At 38.1% G+C, this 13,260-nt stretch overlaps 3 protein-coding genes across 3 annotated transcripts; 2 read left to right on the forward strand and 1 right to left on the reverse strand.

The window, feature by feature from the left end:
- The first annotated feature begins 211 nt into the window (after positions 1 to 211).
- On the forward strand, positions 212 to 853 carry LOC131319871 (uncharacterized). Its single transcript, XM_058350299.1, has one exon. It carries the CDS (start codon positions 457 to 459, stop codon positions 751 to 753), a length of 297 nt encoding a protein of 98 aa, XP_058206282.1. The 5' UTR covers positions 212 to 456; the 3' UTR covers positions 754 to 853.
- A 447-nt stretch (positions 854 to 1,300) lies between these two features.
- Positions 1,301 to 6,195, forward strand: LOC131319858 (pentatricopeptide repeat-containing protein At4g21300). Its single transcript, XM_058350279.1, has 2 exons — positions 1,301 to 4,849; positions 4,963 to 6,195. Exon 1 carries the CDS (start codon positions 1,533 to 1,535, stop codon positions 4,095 to 4,097), a length of 2,565 nt encoding a protein of 854 aa, XP_058206262.1. The 5' UTR covers positions 1,301 to 1,532; the 3' UTR covers positions 4,098 to 4,849; positions 4,963 to 6,195.
- LOC131319865 (uncharacterized) lies at positions 5,794 to 9,856 on the reverse strand. Its single transcript, XM_058350290.1, has 6 exons — positions 9,286 to 9,856; positions 8,616 to 8,778; positions 8,289 to 8,465; positions 8,124 to 8,207; positions 7,510 to 7,591; positions 5,794 to 6,501 (listed from the first exon to the last, which is right to left on the reverse strand). The coding sequence occupies exons 1-6, from the start codon at positions 9,510 to 9,512 to the stop codon at positions 6,056 to 6,058; spliced, it is 1,179 nt and encodes a 392-aa protein (XP_058206273.1). The 5' UTR covers positions 9,513 to 9,856; the 3' UTR covers positions 5,794 to 6,055.
- Positions 9,857 to 13,260: the final 3,404 nt, after the last annotated feature.

Genomic DNA, 13,260 nt, shown 5'->3' on the forward strand with positions numbered 1-13,260 from the left:
TACCTTCTTAAAAAATAAGTACTTATTTTGAGTTGTGGAACGGAGCCTAATTAAATCAGCTTTTTTTTTTTCAAATATTTTCATGGACAGAGTATTTTGGACCGTACGAGACCTCTTCTTTGGTCGAACAAGCTTCCAGCCTTGTCCAGAAAGAAACCCACCAGCGGAGAAACTTCTTTGCGTTTTCCTCTTGGACCAAGGAAAGTTCTCCCCAAACTTATTCCTAATTCCTAATAGAAATATACAACTGTCCCTCTCCCCATCGTTCAAGAAATTTCCACCGTCCTCTCCAATTCTCCTCTCTTTCTCCCCCCCACCTTTATATAGAGCTCCCGTCTTCACTTCTCCCTCATCACAATTTCGACCAACAACGATCTCTCTCTCATATTCAACATCAAGTTCAACAGCAGTTGTTTTTTTATTTTTGGCATACTCGATCGCATTAAAGCAATCATCATGTTGATGTCAATGTTCAGTTCCTTCGATGCCCTCAGCGCCGAGTCCTTCGGCCAGAAGGTTGGTTTCTCATGGACTCCGACCTCGAAAGAGGGGAAAGTCGTCGACGCTTCTAAGGGCGCTCCGTCCACGTTAAGTAACGAAAGCGCGAAGAAGGGGAAAGTTGGGAATTCGGCGGATGGTAATAGCACTGGGACGTGTGACGGACGGAAACAGAAGAAGCCGCAGTTGAGGAGGCCGAGGTTCGCGCCGGAGTTGGACGGCGTGTTCTGTTTTGAAACCATAGTCCCGTATTAAGGGCTTGGTGTTATCGATTTTGTGTTAAGTCATATGATTTTTTCAATTCAATTGTACTAATGGTTACGAATATCATTGAAAAATTGTGTTGCTCAATCAATCTTTTTTTCCATTAATTGTTTGCTTGAATTTCCAATTTGTCTTGCTCACAAATCAACTTTCCGATTATATATATTGTTTAGACTCCATTTACTTTTTATCTACATTTTTTCAAGTTTTTTAAACTTTTCATAAGATTTTGTTGAAATTTTTATTTAATCATTGGTCTTCAAGAGATAAATCAGAAAAAATATGAAAATATAGGCCAATGGTAAAAAATTTAAAATAAATGACACTTTAAAAAAAAATCGCTATTTGATATTTTTTTAATTATTATTTTTCTTTTTGTCGTAATTTTATAATTTTAGACTCCTCAAATAATTAATTCCAAAATACGACGCGAATGAATCAAAAAGAAACAAAAAAGAAAATTGAATAAAACCAAAAAAAAAAGAGAAAGGAAATACTGTATTATATCTACCGACGGTTGTGGTATTGTACTCTCCTCCTCTCCCAAACATCGTCGTATCCTTCTCTCTCTCATCGCAAACCCACCGTTTTCAGAGGATGACTAGCAGAAAGTGTTTCTTTCCTCTTTGATCACCGTTGATACTAGGGTTTGGATTTCGTTCCTTGCTCGATTGGCTAGAGCTAGCTCTTCATTCTTTTACCTCAGGTACTCTTGTAACAAGAAAACAGAATCCAATGTAAATGCACAAAGATGCATTCTTGGATTCAAAATGTACTATCACAAGCATATATACCCAACCTTGAGAAAATATACAAGCATTGCTCTATTGGGTTCCAACCCTACTTATGCAAATACCCAAATCCCATCAAAACCATTTGGATTCTTCCCAAGTACTGAGGAGTCTTTGGCAAGCAAACTTGCATTCATATTGCAAGCTTGTCCGGACCACTCTGTGCTTAAACAAGGCCAGCAAGTTCATACCCAAATCATATTAAATGGAATTCGTAACATGGGTCTGCTGGGTACGAGGGTTTTGGGTGTTTATGTCCTTTGTTCTAGCTTCAAAGACGCCAAGAAGTTGTTTTATCAGCTTGATTTGTCCTATGCTTCGCCTTGGAATTGGATGATCAGAGGGTTTACTATCCTGGGGTTGTATGATTTTGCATTGTTGTTTTACTTCAAGATGTTGGGTTTTGGAACTTGTCCTGATAAGTATACTTTCCCTTATGTCATAAAAGCTTGTGGTGGTTTGAATTCGGTACAATTGGGGAAATCGATTCATGAGACGATACGGTTGATGGGTTATGAGATGGACGTGTTTGTGGGGAGTTCTTTGATCAAATTTTATGCTGATAATGGGTGTATCGGCGACGCTCATTGCTTGTTCGATAAAATGCCTGTTAGAGATGGTGTTTTGTGGAATGTGATGCTTTATGGTTACGTGAAATGCGGATATTTGGATGATGTTATTGGGTTGTTTAGGGAAATGAGAAACACTGAAATTCAGCCTAATTCGGTAACTTACACCTCCATTTTATCTATCTGTACCTCAGAAGGAATGATTAAATTCGGTACTCAGCTTCATGGGCTTATCGTTAGAAGTGGATTGGAGATGAACTCTCCAGTGGCCAACACATTGCTCGCAATGTATGCGAAATGTCGTTGCTTATCTGAAGCTCGTGCTTTGTTTGATGCTATACCACAAACTGATTTGGTGAGTTGGAATGGAATGATTGGAGGTTATGTGCAAAACGGGTTTATGTTTGAGGCTTCAGATTTGTTTCAGAAAATGATATCCGCTGGTGTCAAACCAGACTCGATAACTTTTGCAAGCATTCTTCCTTCGATTTCTGAATCTGCAAACTTAGAACTAGCCAAGGAAATCCACTGCTATGTTATAAGACAGGGTGTGCCCTTGGATATGTTTTTGAAGAGTGCACTTATTGATGTGTACTTTAAGTGCAAGGATGTGGAGATGGCACACAATCTTTTCAATGGAAATGCTGAAATAGATATAGTCATTTTCACAGCTATGATTTCAGGGCATGTGCTTAATGGGATAAACTTCAGTGCCTTGGAAGTTTTCCGGAGGTTGCTACTTGAGCGAATGATGCCAAATGCAGTAACCTTGGCGAGTGTTTTACCTGCTTGTGCTGGTTTGGCTGCTTTAACACTAGGTAAGGAAGTACATGGTTATATCCTGAAAAAAGGGCTTGAGGGAAGCTGTTTTTTGGGTAGTGCAATTTCAGATATGTATTCAAAGTGTGGAAGATTGGACCTTGCTCATCAAATTTTCACAAGAATGTCCGAAAAGGACTCTGTTTGTTGGAATTCAATGATAACAAGCTGTTCCCAGAATGGCAAACCAGAGGAGGCCATTCAACTTTTCCGGCAAATGGGCAAGGAAGGAGCCAAATACGATTGCGTAAGCATATCAGCTGCTCTTTCCTCTTGTGCGAATTTACCGGCACTTCACTATGGGAAAGAGATTCACTGCTTCATGATGAGAGGTTCATTGACCTCTGATTTTTTTGCCGAAAGTGCACTGATAGACATGTATGCCAAATGTGGAAACTTGAATTTAGCACGCCGTGTTTTTGATATTATGCAAGGGAAAAATGAAGTGTCGTGGAATAGTATCATTGCTGCTTATGGGAATCATGGTCATCTTGAGGAATCTCTTGACCTATTCCGTGAAATGATAAAAGAAGGATTTCAGCCCGACCATGTCACATTTCTTGCCATTATATCAGCTTGTGGCCATTCAGGGAAAGTTGAAGGAGGAAAGTTCTACTTCCAATGCATGACTCAGGAGTACGGGATTATGGCGCGAATGGAGCATTATTCATGTATGGTTGATTTGTTCGCACGAGCCGGTCGGTTAAACGAAGCATTTGACATCATAGAAAGCATGCCATTTGATCCTGATGCAGGTGTTTGGGGAACATTGCTTGGAGCTTGTAGGGTTCATGGCGACGTTGAGCTCGCCGAGCTGGCTTCCAAACACCTTTTCGAGATGGACCCACAAAATTCCGGTTACTACGTGTTACTATCGAATTTACAAGCTGATGCTGGGAAATGGGATGGTGTGGTTAAAACAAGAAGCATGATGAAACAAAGAGGAGTGATAAAGGTACCGGGGTATAGTTGGGTTGAGGTGAACAATGCCACCCACATGTTTGTTGCTGCGGACGCAAGTCATCCGCAGTCTTCTGAGATCTATCTCTTGTTGAAGAATCTTCTTCTGGAGCTGAGAAGAGAGGGATACGTTCCTCGACTTAACGTCCAATTGCACCCACGAACAGCTCCATCGCCATCAAAGATAATTGTGTAGATATATCAACACTTTTTTATCTTTCTTAGTTTTCCTCACATTAGCAACGTCTTCTGTGGGAGGTGATTGACACACACTCATAAAAAGCAAGTAATGAAAAATGAATAATACTACTGAAAATCGAGGCTTCACCATGCGTCTTTCGACCTGTTTCTGCCCTTGTCGTTTAGAACTATCATCTCCATTCTATGTTTCCAAACCTTGTGGTAACAGAAAACTGATGTGAAAGACCACAAACCCACACTGCGTACGAAGAGCTGCGGTATGTTCGGACCCTCGGGCAAAGAGCGAGCAGTTCAGTCCCTGCCAAATCTTCCTCAGAAATTTCCAAGGATTTCACGTAACTTGGAATGATTTTGCGTCCGTCACTTTTACTTTTATTATGTGTTAAATTAAAGATGTGTAAACCATACTTTTTGTGGAATTAATTTGGCCAAACCATGGAAAATCTAGTCTTGTTTATTTAGCTACACCAATTAATATTACTTTTCCTTGCTTTACTTCTTTTGCATAACATTCTTTTCTTCCCTTCATCACCAAGACATCACAAATTCCTTTGCTTCTCTCTCTCTCTCTCTCTCTCTCTCTCTCTTATATTCTTCAAATACCTAAAAATCTATCCCACGCCAAAGCAGAAAGCATCTCTGCTTTGAGTTATAGCAATGGGTGCTAATTCTCTTCATGTCGCAGCGCCTGCCGTTGCTGCTGCAATTGGGATATATTTCTTCGAGAAAACTCATTCCAATACCAAGGTGAAATCGTTTAACTTGCCTTCCCTCCCATCTTTTCACGGAACCGTCCCATGCTACTACTAATATTTTCAATTATCAGTTCAGAATCTTAATACCTATTGGCGGTTAAACAGGAACTACCGGGTGGCATGCGGAAATCAATGGCGAATATGTTGGCCAAATTGAGGGAAGAGGTGAAGAGCAATCGAGCGCCAAAGTTGGCACCGCAGTTTGATGGGTTACACTGTTTCGAAACCTTGGTGGATTAGTCATTGATCTCTCCCCTGCAGCAGGATTAATGGCTGACCAAATCCTTCTACCCGAAGAAATCAAGATTAACAGTTATTCTTTTTCTTTTTTGAACAGCAGAACATTACATCCAAGTATTCATTACGCATTGCCCTCTTGCAAATACCAGACTTGTCATGTTTTATCGAAAGAGAAATAAGTTGGCATTTTCTTGAACTACTTTTGTGTTCTGATTTGGTAGGTTTCGTTACGCTGGAAACATAATAATTTTACTTGCTGCGTATCAACTGCAGAAATTCATCCAAACCATAACAAAATAACTTGACTGACGAAAGTAAACATTTGAGATCACTCAAATCAAGGCAAGAGGGAAAAGGGTCACCAGTAGTAATATCTTCAGGTTCTCTCAGATGGAAGGATATCAATAGTGGGAAACTGGGGATGCTAGCTCAACTCAAATAGCAGCAGACAGTGAAATAGCTATCCAGAATGATTCCAGTGGAACTTAGGTTGGGTTTCCCCTATTGTTTAAACGGGCTAAAGCACATAAAAATACGGATTTCAAGACAAGTTATTATGCTCACATACATCAACTAAAAGTTCATTTAGCGAAAAACAACTTGTCTAAAGTCCTTAAGCTACAAACAGACTTTTTAGGGGAAACCTAGCCTAAGTGAAAATGAAGAGAAAAAAATAGTAGTAGCTGAAGGAAAACCTAAACAGAACAAGTTAGTGTAATTACCTAAACAAAAAGATTCTGCCACCAATGAATACAACAATATGTTCTCTTTCACGTAGCTACTGAGGCGTCGTGTTCATAGAAAAGTACTGTAGAGAGAAATAAAAACCCTCATCATGTGTGAGAAGGTGAGCGACACGAGCTCGTAACAATCACATATGGAAAAAGTAACAAAGAACAACTGAGTTCTAAAAAATGAGACTTCAGTTACATCTTCTGTATCAGCCCCTCTTGCAGAACTATAATCCCCGTCCAATGTTTCCAAACCTTCTGGCAACACCAAATATAACTGCCTTAGTCAAGAGGCCACGATCAAGAGTACAAGCAAGGACGACAGCCCCACCAAAAACTATGAGCTTGGGGATGTTCAGACCCCCAGGCTTCTCAGGTGAAGAACCTTGCAGTTCAGTCTCTGGTGAATCTTCTTCAGAAATTTCCAAGGATTTCATGTAGTCTGGATTGATTTTGGTGTTGATCTGAGCCAAAACTGCAGACCTAGAGAGTGGTGCTCCAGATGCTCTTTCCTTCTGGTAGAGACGTAAACCACGCTCAATATTCTTGACGGCTCCCCACATCCCTTGCCTTATTCCAAATTTTGCGATTTCCCGTGGGATGCCCATGTCTTCATGATGGAAGAGAATCACCTCACAGGCAGTTAGCTGGCCATCCCCTTTGCTTGATTCCGCTGTTTCACGCACATAAAAAAAAACACCTAAAATTTTCAAATTCAACCTTAAAGAACTAAGACTGCATAGCTAAAAGTAAGTTTGGAATAGAACACACGCTTGCACAAAGAAAATACTACAGAGCATGCATAAGTATAGAGAATACTGGATGGGGTCCTCTGTCTGCATTTTCCTACGCGTGTGTCGTCCTTAATAAAATAAAAGGAAATAACTCTGCTCAACAATAACCTCCTGTATAGCACACAAACAATCAACTCTTTCTGGGGGTTCCTCAAGTGACAGAAATTGTTGTTCTTAAGGAAAATCTAAAGATTACATTCCTGCAGCAGATAGAAAATGGAGAATCAACTACACCATGTCAAAGAGCAGCCCCTTTTTTCCTTCCTTCCTTCATTTAATCTCCATCTTTCTGCTTCTCTGCACTAATTCTTGAATCTGTGACCTGGCTTTGCAATTAATCCAAGAGCTAATGGGAACAACAGAATTGAAAGAGAGAGGAAAGAGGAAGGAAGAGAAAGAGAGGTGGTCGGAGGTGAAAGATATGAGCATAGAGGAAGAAATTGGAAGAGGCACATGAAGGAAAACCAGCGGTGCTGTGGCCTGTGAGGGAAGTGAATAGTTTTTGGTGAGGGGCAGCGGCTTACAGTAGTTTATAGTTGACAAGAGTCAGACAGATGAAAACAGAGGATGGGCGGCAAGAGAGTTGGGACAGAAAGAAAGGGACACAGGATCCCAATCAATGGCTGCACTTATCATTTGTTGTGTGCTTCAATCATGATGATTTCAAGTTGTAACCTTTCTTGTCCTAAGAAACAAACAAGCAAACTTACCAGAGTCTGTAAAAAGAATTTTTAACCAAAGGGAAGGGGAGGTTATCCACAGGAAGAACTGCCAAACAACAACCGCTTTACCCAAACACATATCCTATTATTTTAAAATTAAGAGAAGAGAAATGAACAAATGTAAAAGTTTAACATAAGAAAAATGAAAACAAAGTCACCATTTACCTGCTTGGATGCACCAACTTGAATAGAAAAGATCAACACGTCTTGGTTTGTCACGTCTTGGAATAGAAGGGCCGGGAACCCCCTGTTAGAGAAAGTTGGATCAGTCAAGAATACCAACTAGAACTCATGGGTAAGATGGCAACCAACAATGAGAAACCACGGGTATACTCCAAGAAAGTTATCTATTTGACAAAAAATCGTTGTCTTCGGCATCATCCATAGAAGTTTACACCAACTCTTTGTTTGGGATAAAATGACTCTCCTAGGTTGTTTGTGAGGTCTTCAACTACAAATGATAAATCCCTACACACTAACTAAGCACATGCAAGACTCCTAAAGCTTTCGCATCCTGTTTTTAGGGTCCACTTCTAAAGCTCGACCCTTCTAGCAAAAAACAATGGTGCTCATCTAATTTAATATGTTCAAACTTGTCAATAGCAATACATCAAATACATGATGCCCCATTGCCCATAAAGACTGTCTGTGTCAACCACTTTGCTTGTCCTTTAGTCTTTCTCAAGACACGCATCCCTTAACAGGAAGTACCTTTATTCCTTTTCAAGAATATGGTGTTCTTGTCCTTTTTGTTGTTCGAAGTACCTTACTTCACATACCTTTGTCACGCAGTAATACGATCGTCCTGAATCCCATATTCGACGGCCTATTATATACTCTCTGTCACTACAAAAAAAGGGAAACTGTGCCAAAGAGCATGAGGGAAGATAATTTATTTGCAAGCAAAAACACAATGTAGTGACAGCTGAAAGTAGATTTCTTACCTTCCTGATCCAATGAACTACCATGGTTCCTGTGGTGGGGCATTCTTCTATTGTGGTAGAATGAATGAGCATGTCATCCCACTTCAATCGGAACTCATCATCCCAAAAGAAGTCTCTCAATAATTCTGGCGTGGCATTCTCGTAGACAGTTTTGCTGCAATATTGAGGAGGACCAGTCTAACAAACCAATCAAAAGAAGTTAGATAAAGAGAAAAAATTAGATACTTGGTACTTCTGAAAACGGCATGAATCCAAATTAATCCCACGCGCAAATAATTAGCTACAGAATTATAATGCAATTTTTTATAAAAATGGGGAAAACCGAACCTCTGCATCTCTCTGCCATGCTTGGTAGCTCATACCGGGGGCAGAACGGTCCATCATATGTTTCCAAGGGGGACCCCCATCTTTCCTATCTACAAGATGGCATAAATGTTCTAAATCCTCCTCCGTCACAGCGAGACGCTCTTTTTCTTTGAGTTGTGATGAACTGGACACGCAACATGGTGTGGTCAGCAGTTTGTTCTCAATTAACCAAATTCCCATCACTTTTTGCATATTATGGATATGTTCAGTGATGCACATGGATTACGGAACACCAGTAGAAGGACGACATTAATCACAATGAAGTGAATCCTTGTTGAAAAACGACATTACCCATGTTTAAACCTAGGATTTGTAGGATGCTTCTTCTACTTCTTTATTTTCCACAGGTACACTTGTATATATGTCCAGTAAGGCAGTAAGGTCATCATGGAGCTATGTTTAGGCATACTCAATTAAGTAACTTGCTTAAAAGAACACATTGCCTATGTTTAAACCTTGGACTTGCATTCATTTTACTCTCATTTCCTTAATCCCGCCAAAAAAAAAGAGAAAAAGCTTTCGATTCATGTGCTTTTGTCCCATCTTTCCTCTCCTCAAACGCAGAATTCAATTACATATAAACCTTAGACAAACATAAAAAAAAATAAGTCAATACAATGACTAGGGTTACCTGCAATTGGTGTCTTTGGCCACTGGTACAGAAGCTTGTTCCTTCTCCACACCATCTTCCATTGCACAAGTGCCATAACTAGGGTTCCCACCAAAACCCTTTATTGGCGACGAAAAGTTGAATTTACCATCATGACCCAAGGTCGCCCATCTGGGTTTCCAAGCCGAACCCACAATAACCCCAACGAAAAACGCAACCCAAACAGCAACAAAACACAAAAACAACATAACTCACGAGGCAACGAAGATTAAAAAGGGAAACTGTACAAAGGGTATTTGGTTTCTGGGAAGGGGTAGAACTTTGACTCCGCAAGCGGAGATGTAGAGAGGAAGAAAGAAAGAAAGGGAAGAAGCAAATATAGGCAGAGTTTTTATTTTTTCCAAGGAAAAAAAAAAAAAAAAGAGGAGGAGAAGCTAGAAAGAGACAGAGTGGGCTTATCTTTGGGGATAATGATGATGGGGACGCGAGGGGTAGAGAAGGTTGTTTGTTGGTTTTTGATCGTGTATGAGTGGCAGTGGTTTGTTTTTCGATTTCTCAAGAGAATTGTCCTCCTCCAAACACGGCTCTGCGTTTGGCAACTAGCGAATGGAGTATGGTTTACCGTAGGAAATCGCTTCTCTGTCGTCCCTGTTTGGACTGCAAAAAGCAGTCGGAGTCGTCCAAAAAGTATTTTTAATTAGGATGTTGATTTTGTCATTTCTTTTTTCATTCCAAAATTATTTCCCTTTAATTATGGTATGGTTTACTACTCCTATAATTTGTGGGAGAATAATACAGTAATTTCTTTCCGCATAGAGTTTTTTTAATTTATTTAAACTATTGATTACTAAAATAAACAAATGAGATGAGACTGCAATGCTTCCCTGCGTATCTCGGGGGGGACCTTTACCATACGTGTGCCCTAACTGCTTTGCCAATGGGATAAAATTTATCCACCGCTCTAGGTCCATGCTCCAATTGCCACTTAGCAACCCCTCCGTTCAATAGCAAGAAATGTTGTATGGAAATAGATTTTTGGGAAAAGTGAAGTGAGATGAAGTAGAGAAAAATGAAATTCAATTTTCTTGTATGTGTTCTCTTCAAAAGAATCTTGCAGGAAAAGTAATATTCACAAATTTAAATGGATTATATTTCATTTTTAACTTTGTGCTTCCAATCCAGTGCATACAATACTAAAGAAAAATTAAATTACACAACAAAAAATATAATAGTTTAGCACATTTTATGAACTCAAGAGATTTGCTTGAACCCTTTAAATAATAGTGGAGTAACGGAGAGCCGCCTATCAAAATGGATATAATGAGAAAGCTTATTACTTACCCACCATAAACAAACATTGACAAGAGATGTATGAAAGACTCCAATAGCCATTTTAGACTTTTTAGTGTGAGTTGAGTTCCCACGCAAAAGTAACGAAGTTGGTCCCTTCAATCTCCTATAGCACTCAAAAATCCCTCTTAGAAACGGACTGGCTACACCGCCAATGTCACAGTCGCTGTGAGAGAGATGGAGTATATGGTAAGGCTGCGTTATTCTTAAAGAGATTATATTCTACACGGACCTTCCGAGTAGAAGGAGAAGTCTGCCCATCCAATGAAAAAAGGACAGGTCAGTGGACAATCTGCAATACACTATTTCACACGTGAAATGGGCATGACTATTTTGATGATTTTGTGGGGTCCATTTTGGATCCCAAAATAATTACCCAAATCGCAAGTTATTTTTAAAATATTTCTTATGGGTTCTTAGCTCAATCTGATATGCGTAAGAGTTTTTTCGGCATTCGTAGGGACTCTACGGATTCTAAAAAAGCCCTTAACGACTTATAGATGATTTGTTGGTCCCATTTTGGGCTCCAAAAAAAATATTCAAAACACAAGTTGTTCATAAAATATTATTTTATGTGTTCTTGTAATAAATTAGCTTAATCTGATATTTGTAAGGACTTTTTCCAGCATTCATAGAGGCTTTACGAATTCTAAAATAGCCCTTAACGATTTATAGATGATTTTGTAGATCTCATTTTGGGTCAAAAATTTTATTCAAAACGTAAGTTGTTCGTAGTATTTTTTATGGAGCTTTGTAAAAAATTAATTCAATCCGATATTCATAAAGGTTTTTTCAAAAAAATTGGGGTTTTTCTGCTTTCATACAAGCCTTAAAATTTTTTAAAAAACCTTTATGGACATCGGATTGAACTAATTTTTTACAATAATCCATAAAACAATTTTTTAAGAACAACTTGCGTTTTGAATAAATTATTTGGGGCCTGAAATGGGGCCTACAAAATCATTTATAAATCGTTAAGGGTTTTTTCATAATTCGTAAGGCCGCTACGAATGCTAAAAAAAACTACGAATTCTGAAAAAAAAAATCTTGCAGATATCATATTAAGCTAATATTTTACAAAAACTCATAAAAAATATTTTAAGAATAACTTGCAGTTTAAACATTTTTTTTGAAATCCGAAATGAATCCTACAAAATCATCAAAATAGTCATGCTCATTTCACGTGTGAAACAGTGTATTGCATTTGCTGAGTTGATTGCTCACTTCCCTAGCTGGCTTGTCCATTTTTCATTGGGTGGGCAGACTTCTCCTTACTATTTGTAATTTTCTGCTGAAGTATCTTGGGTTGGGTGATAGTCTCAATCACACACAGGAAGCATCAATAGTTTTGTACTTTTGTGTAGTGTTTTCAACGTGTTGGTGTATTCGCTCAATGATTGATACGGGGTGTTTGGAAGCCAATTTTTTGACTTTTCATTTTTAACTTTTTATCTTTTTGGCTTATGAGATTATAATCAGAATATATTTTGTATTTGGTAGAGTGTTTAGATGATATGTACAAAATGCATTTTACAGTAGGAATAGTGTTTGGAAGATATGGAATGAAAATGAATTATGGATTGATTTTTTACTACATTGCCCCCGATTATTAATAATAGTGTATAATGTATATAAATAATATTTTAATCAATTTTTTTAAATTTACTTTTGAAATTGGATGTACATGACCCAAAAGTGTCCCCTTTTTTTTAATTATATATTTTTTATTTCAATTATTGTTTGCTATTATGTGAAGAACTGGTGGGAGGTGAAGGAAAATCAGTTGAGAGATAACATTCCAAAACGGACCCAGGGCTTTGCTGCCTCCATGGCACAACAACCCCTACCATGACTAAAAACGTCAACGTTTTGGTTTTAAAAAAAATTCTTACCATCAATTTGCAATCTTATAGAGCAGAAATATGATTATGAGAGCCTTAGAGACAAAATTTGATTATGTCTCTTTAGAATAATATGATCAGAATAATAAGATCTTCACACCCGTTCAAACGGATTAAAAATTGGAGTATTTAATTTTATAACCATATTTTTTAATATATAAACGGTCTAAAAAAATTAAGTGCTCAAATTTTCACTCTGTTTGAATCAGTGCAAAGATCTTGTTATTCTTATCATATTATTCTAAATGGTCATAATTAATTTTTATTTATAAGACTCTCATAAGCACATTTTTCTCTACAGAGTCCTAAATAAAGAACATATACTAAATATGAGAGCCCTAGAGATAAAAATAAATTACGACGCTTTAGAATAATACGATCAGAATAAACAAGATATTTTCACCGATTCAAACGGAGTGAAAATTTGAGCACTTAATTTTTTGAGACCGTTTATATATTAAAAAATATGATTAAAAAATTAAGTACTCCAATTTTTAATCCGTTTGAATGGGTATGAAGATCTTATTATTCTGATCATATTATTCTAAAGAGACATAATCAAATTTTGTCTCTATGACTCTCATAATCACGTTTCTGCTCCATATGATTGTAAATTGATGGCAAGGTTTTTTTTTAAAACCAAAACGTTGCCCTTTTTAGTCCCCGGGTCCTTGAAAACCGAAGGCAAAATGGAGATTATCCAAAAGGCAGAGGGTATGGTTGTCTTTTTGGCATGGCTGAATTC

Source organism: Rhododendron vialii, chromosome 3a (genome assembly GCF_030253575.1).
Source record: "Rhododendron vialii isolate Sample 1 chromosome 3a, ASM3025357v1".
Classification (NCBI taxonomy): Eukaryota; Viridiplantae; Streptophyta; class Magnoliopsida; order Ericales; family Ericaceae; genus Rhododendron; species Rhododendron vialii.

Bases quoted from the DNA above. Each gene is read 5' to 3' on its own strand.
- LOC131319871 (XM_058350299.1), top strand. From the start codon at position 457: ATGTTGATGTCAATGTTCAGTTCCTTCGATGCCCTCAGCGCCGAGTCC.
- LOC131319858 (XM_058350279.1), top strand. From the start codon at position 1,533: ATGTACTATCACAAGCATATATACCCAACCTTGAGAAAATATACAAGC.
- LOC131319865 (XM_058350290.1), bottom strand. From the start codon at position 9,512: ATGTTGTTTTTGTGTTTTGTTGCTGTTTGGGTTGCGTTTTTCGTTGGG. The intron at 8,779-9,285 runs GTAACCCTAGTC...TTGCGTGTCCAG, and splicing joins GCCAAAGACACCAATTGCAG to TTCATCACAACTCAAAGAAA. The intron at 8,466-8,615 runs GTTCGGTTTTCC...TTGGTTTGTTAG, and splicing joins CATGGCAGAGAGATGCAGAG to ACTGGTCCTCCTCAATATTG.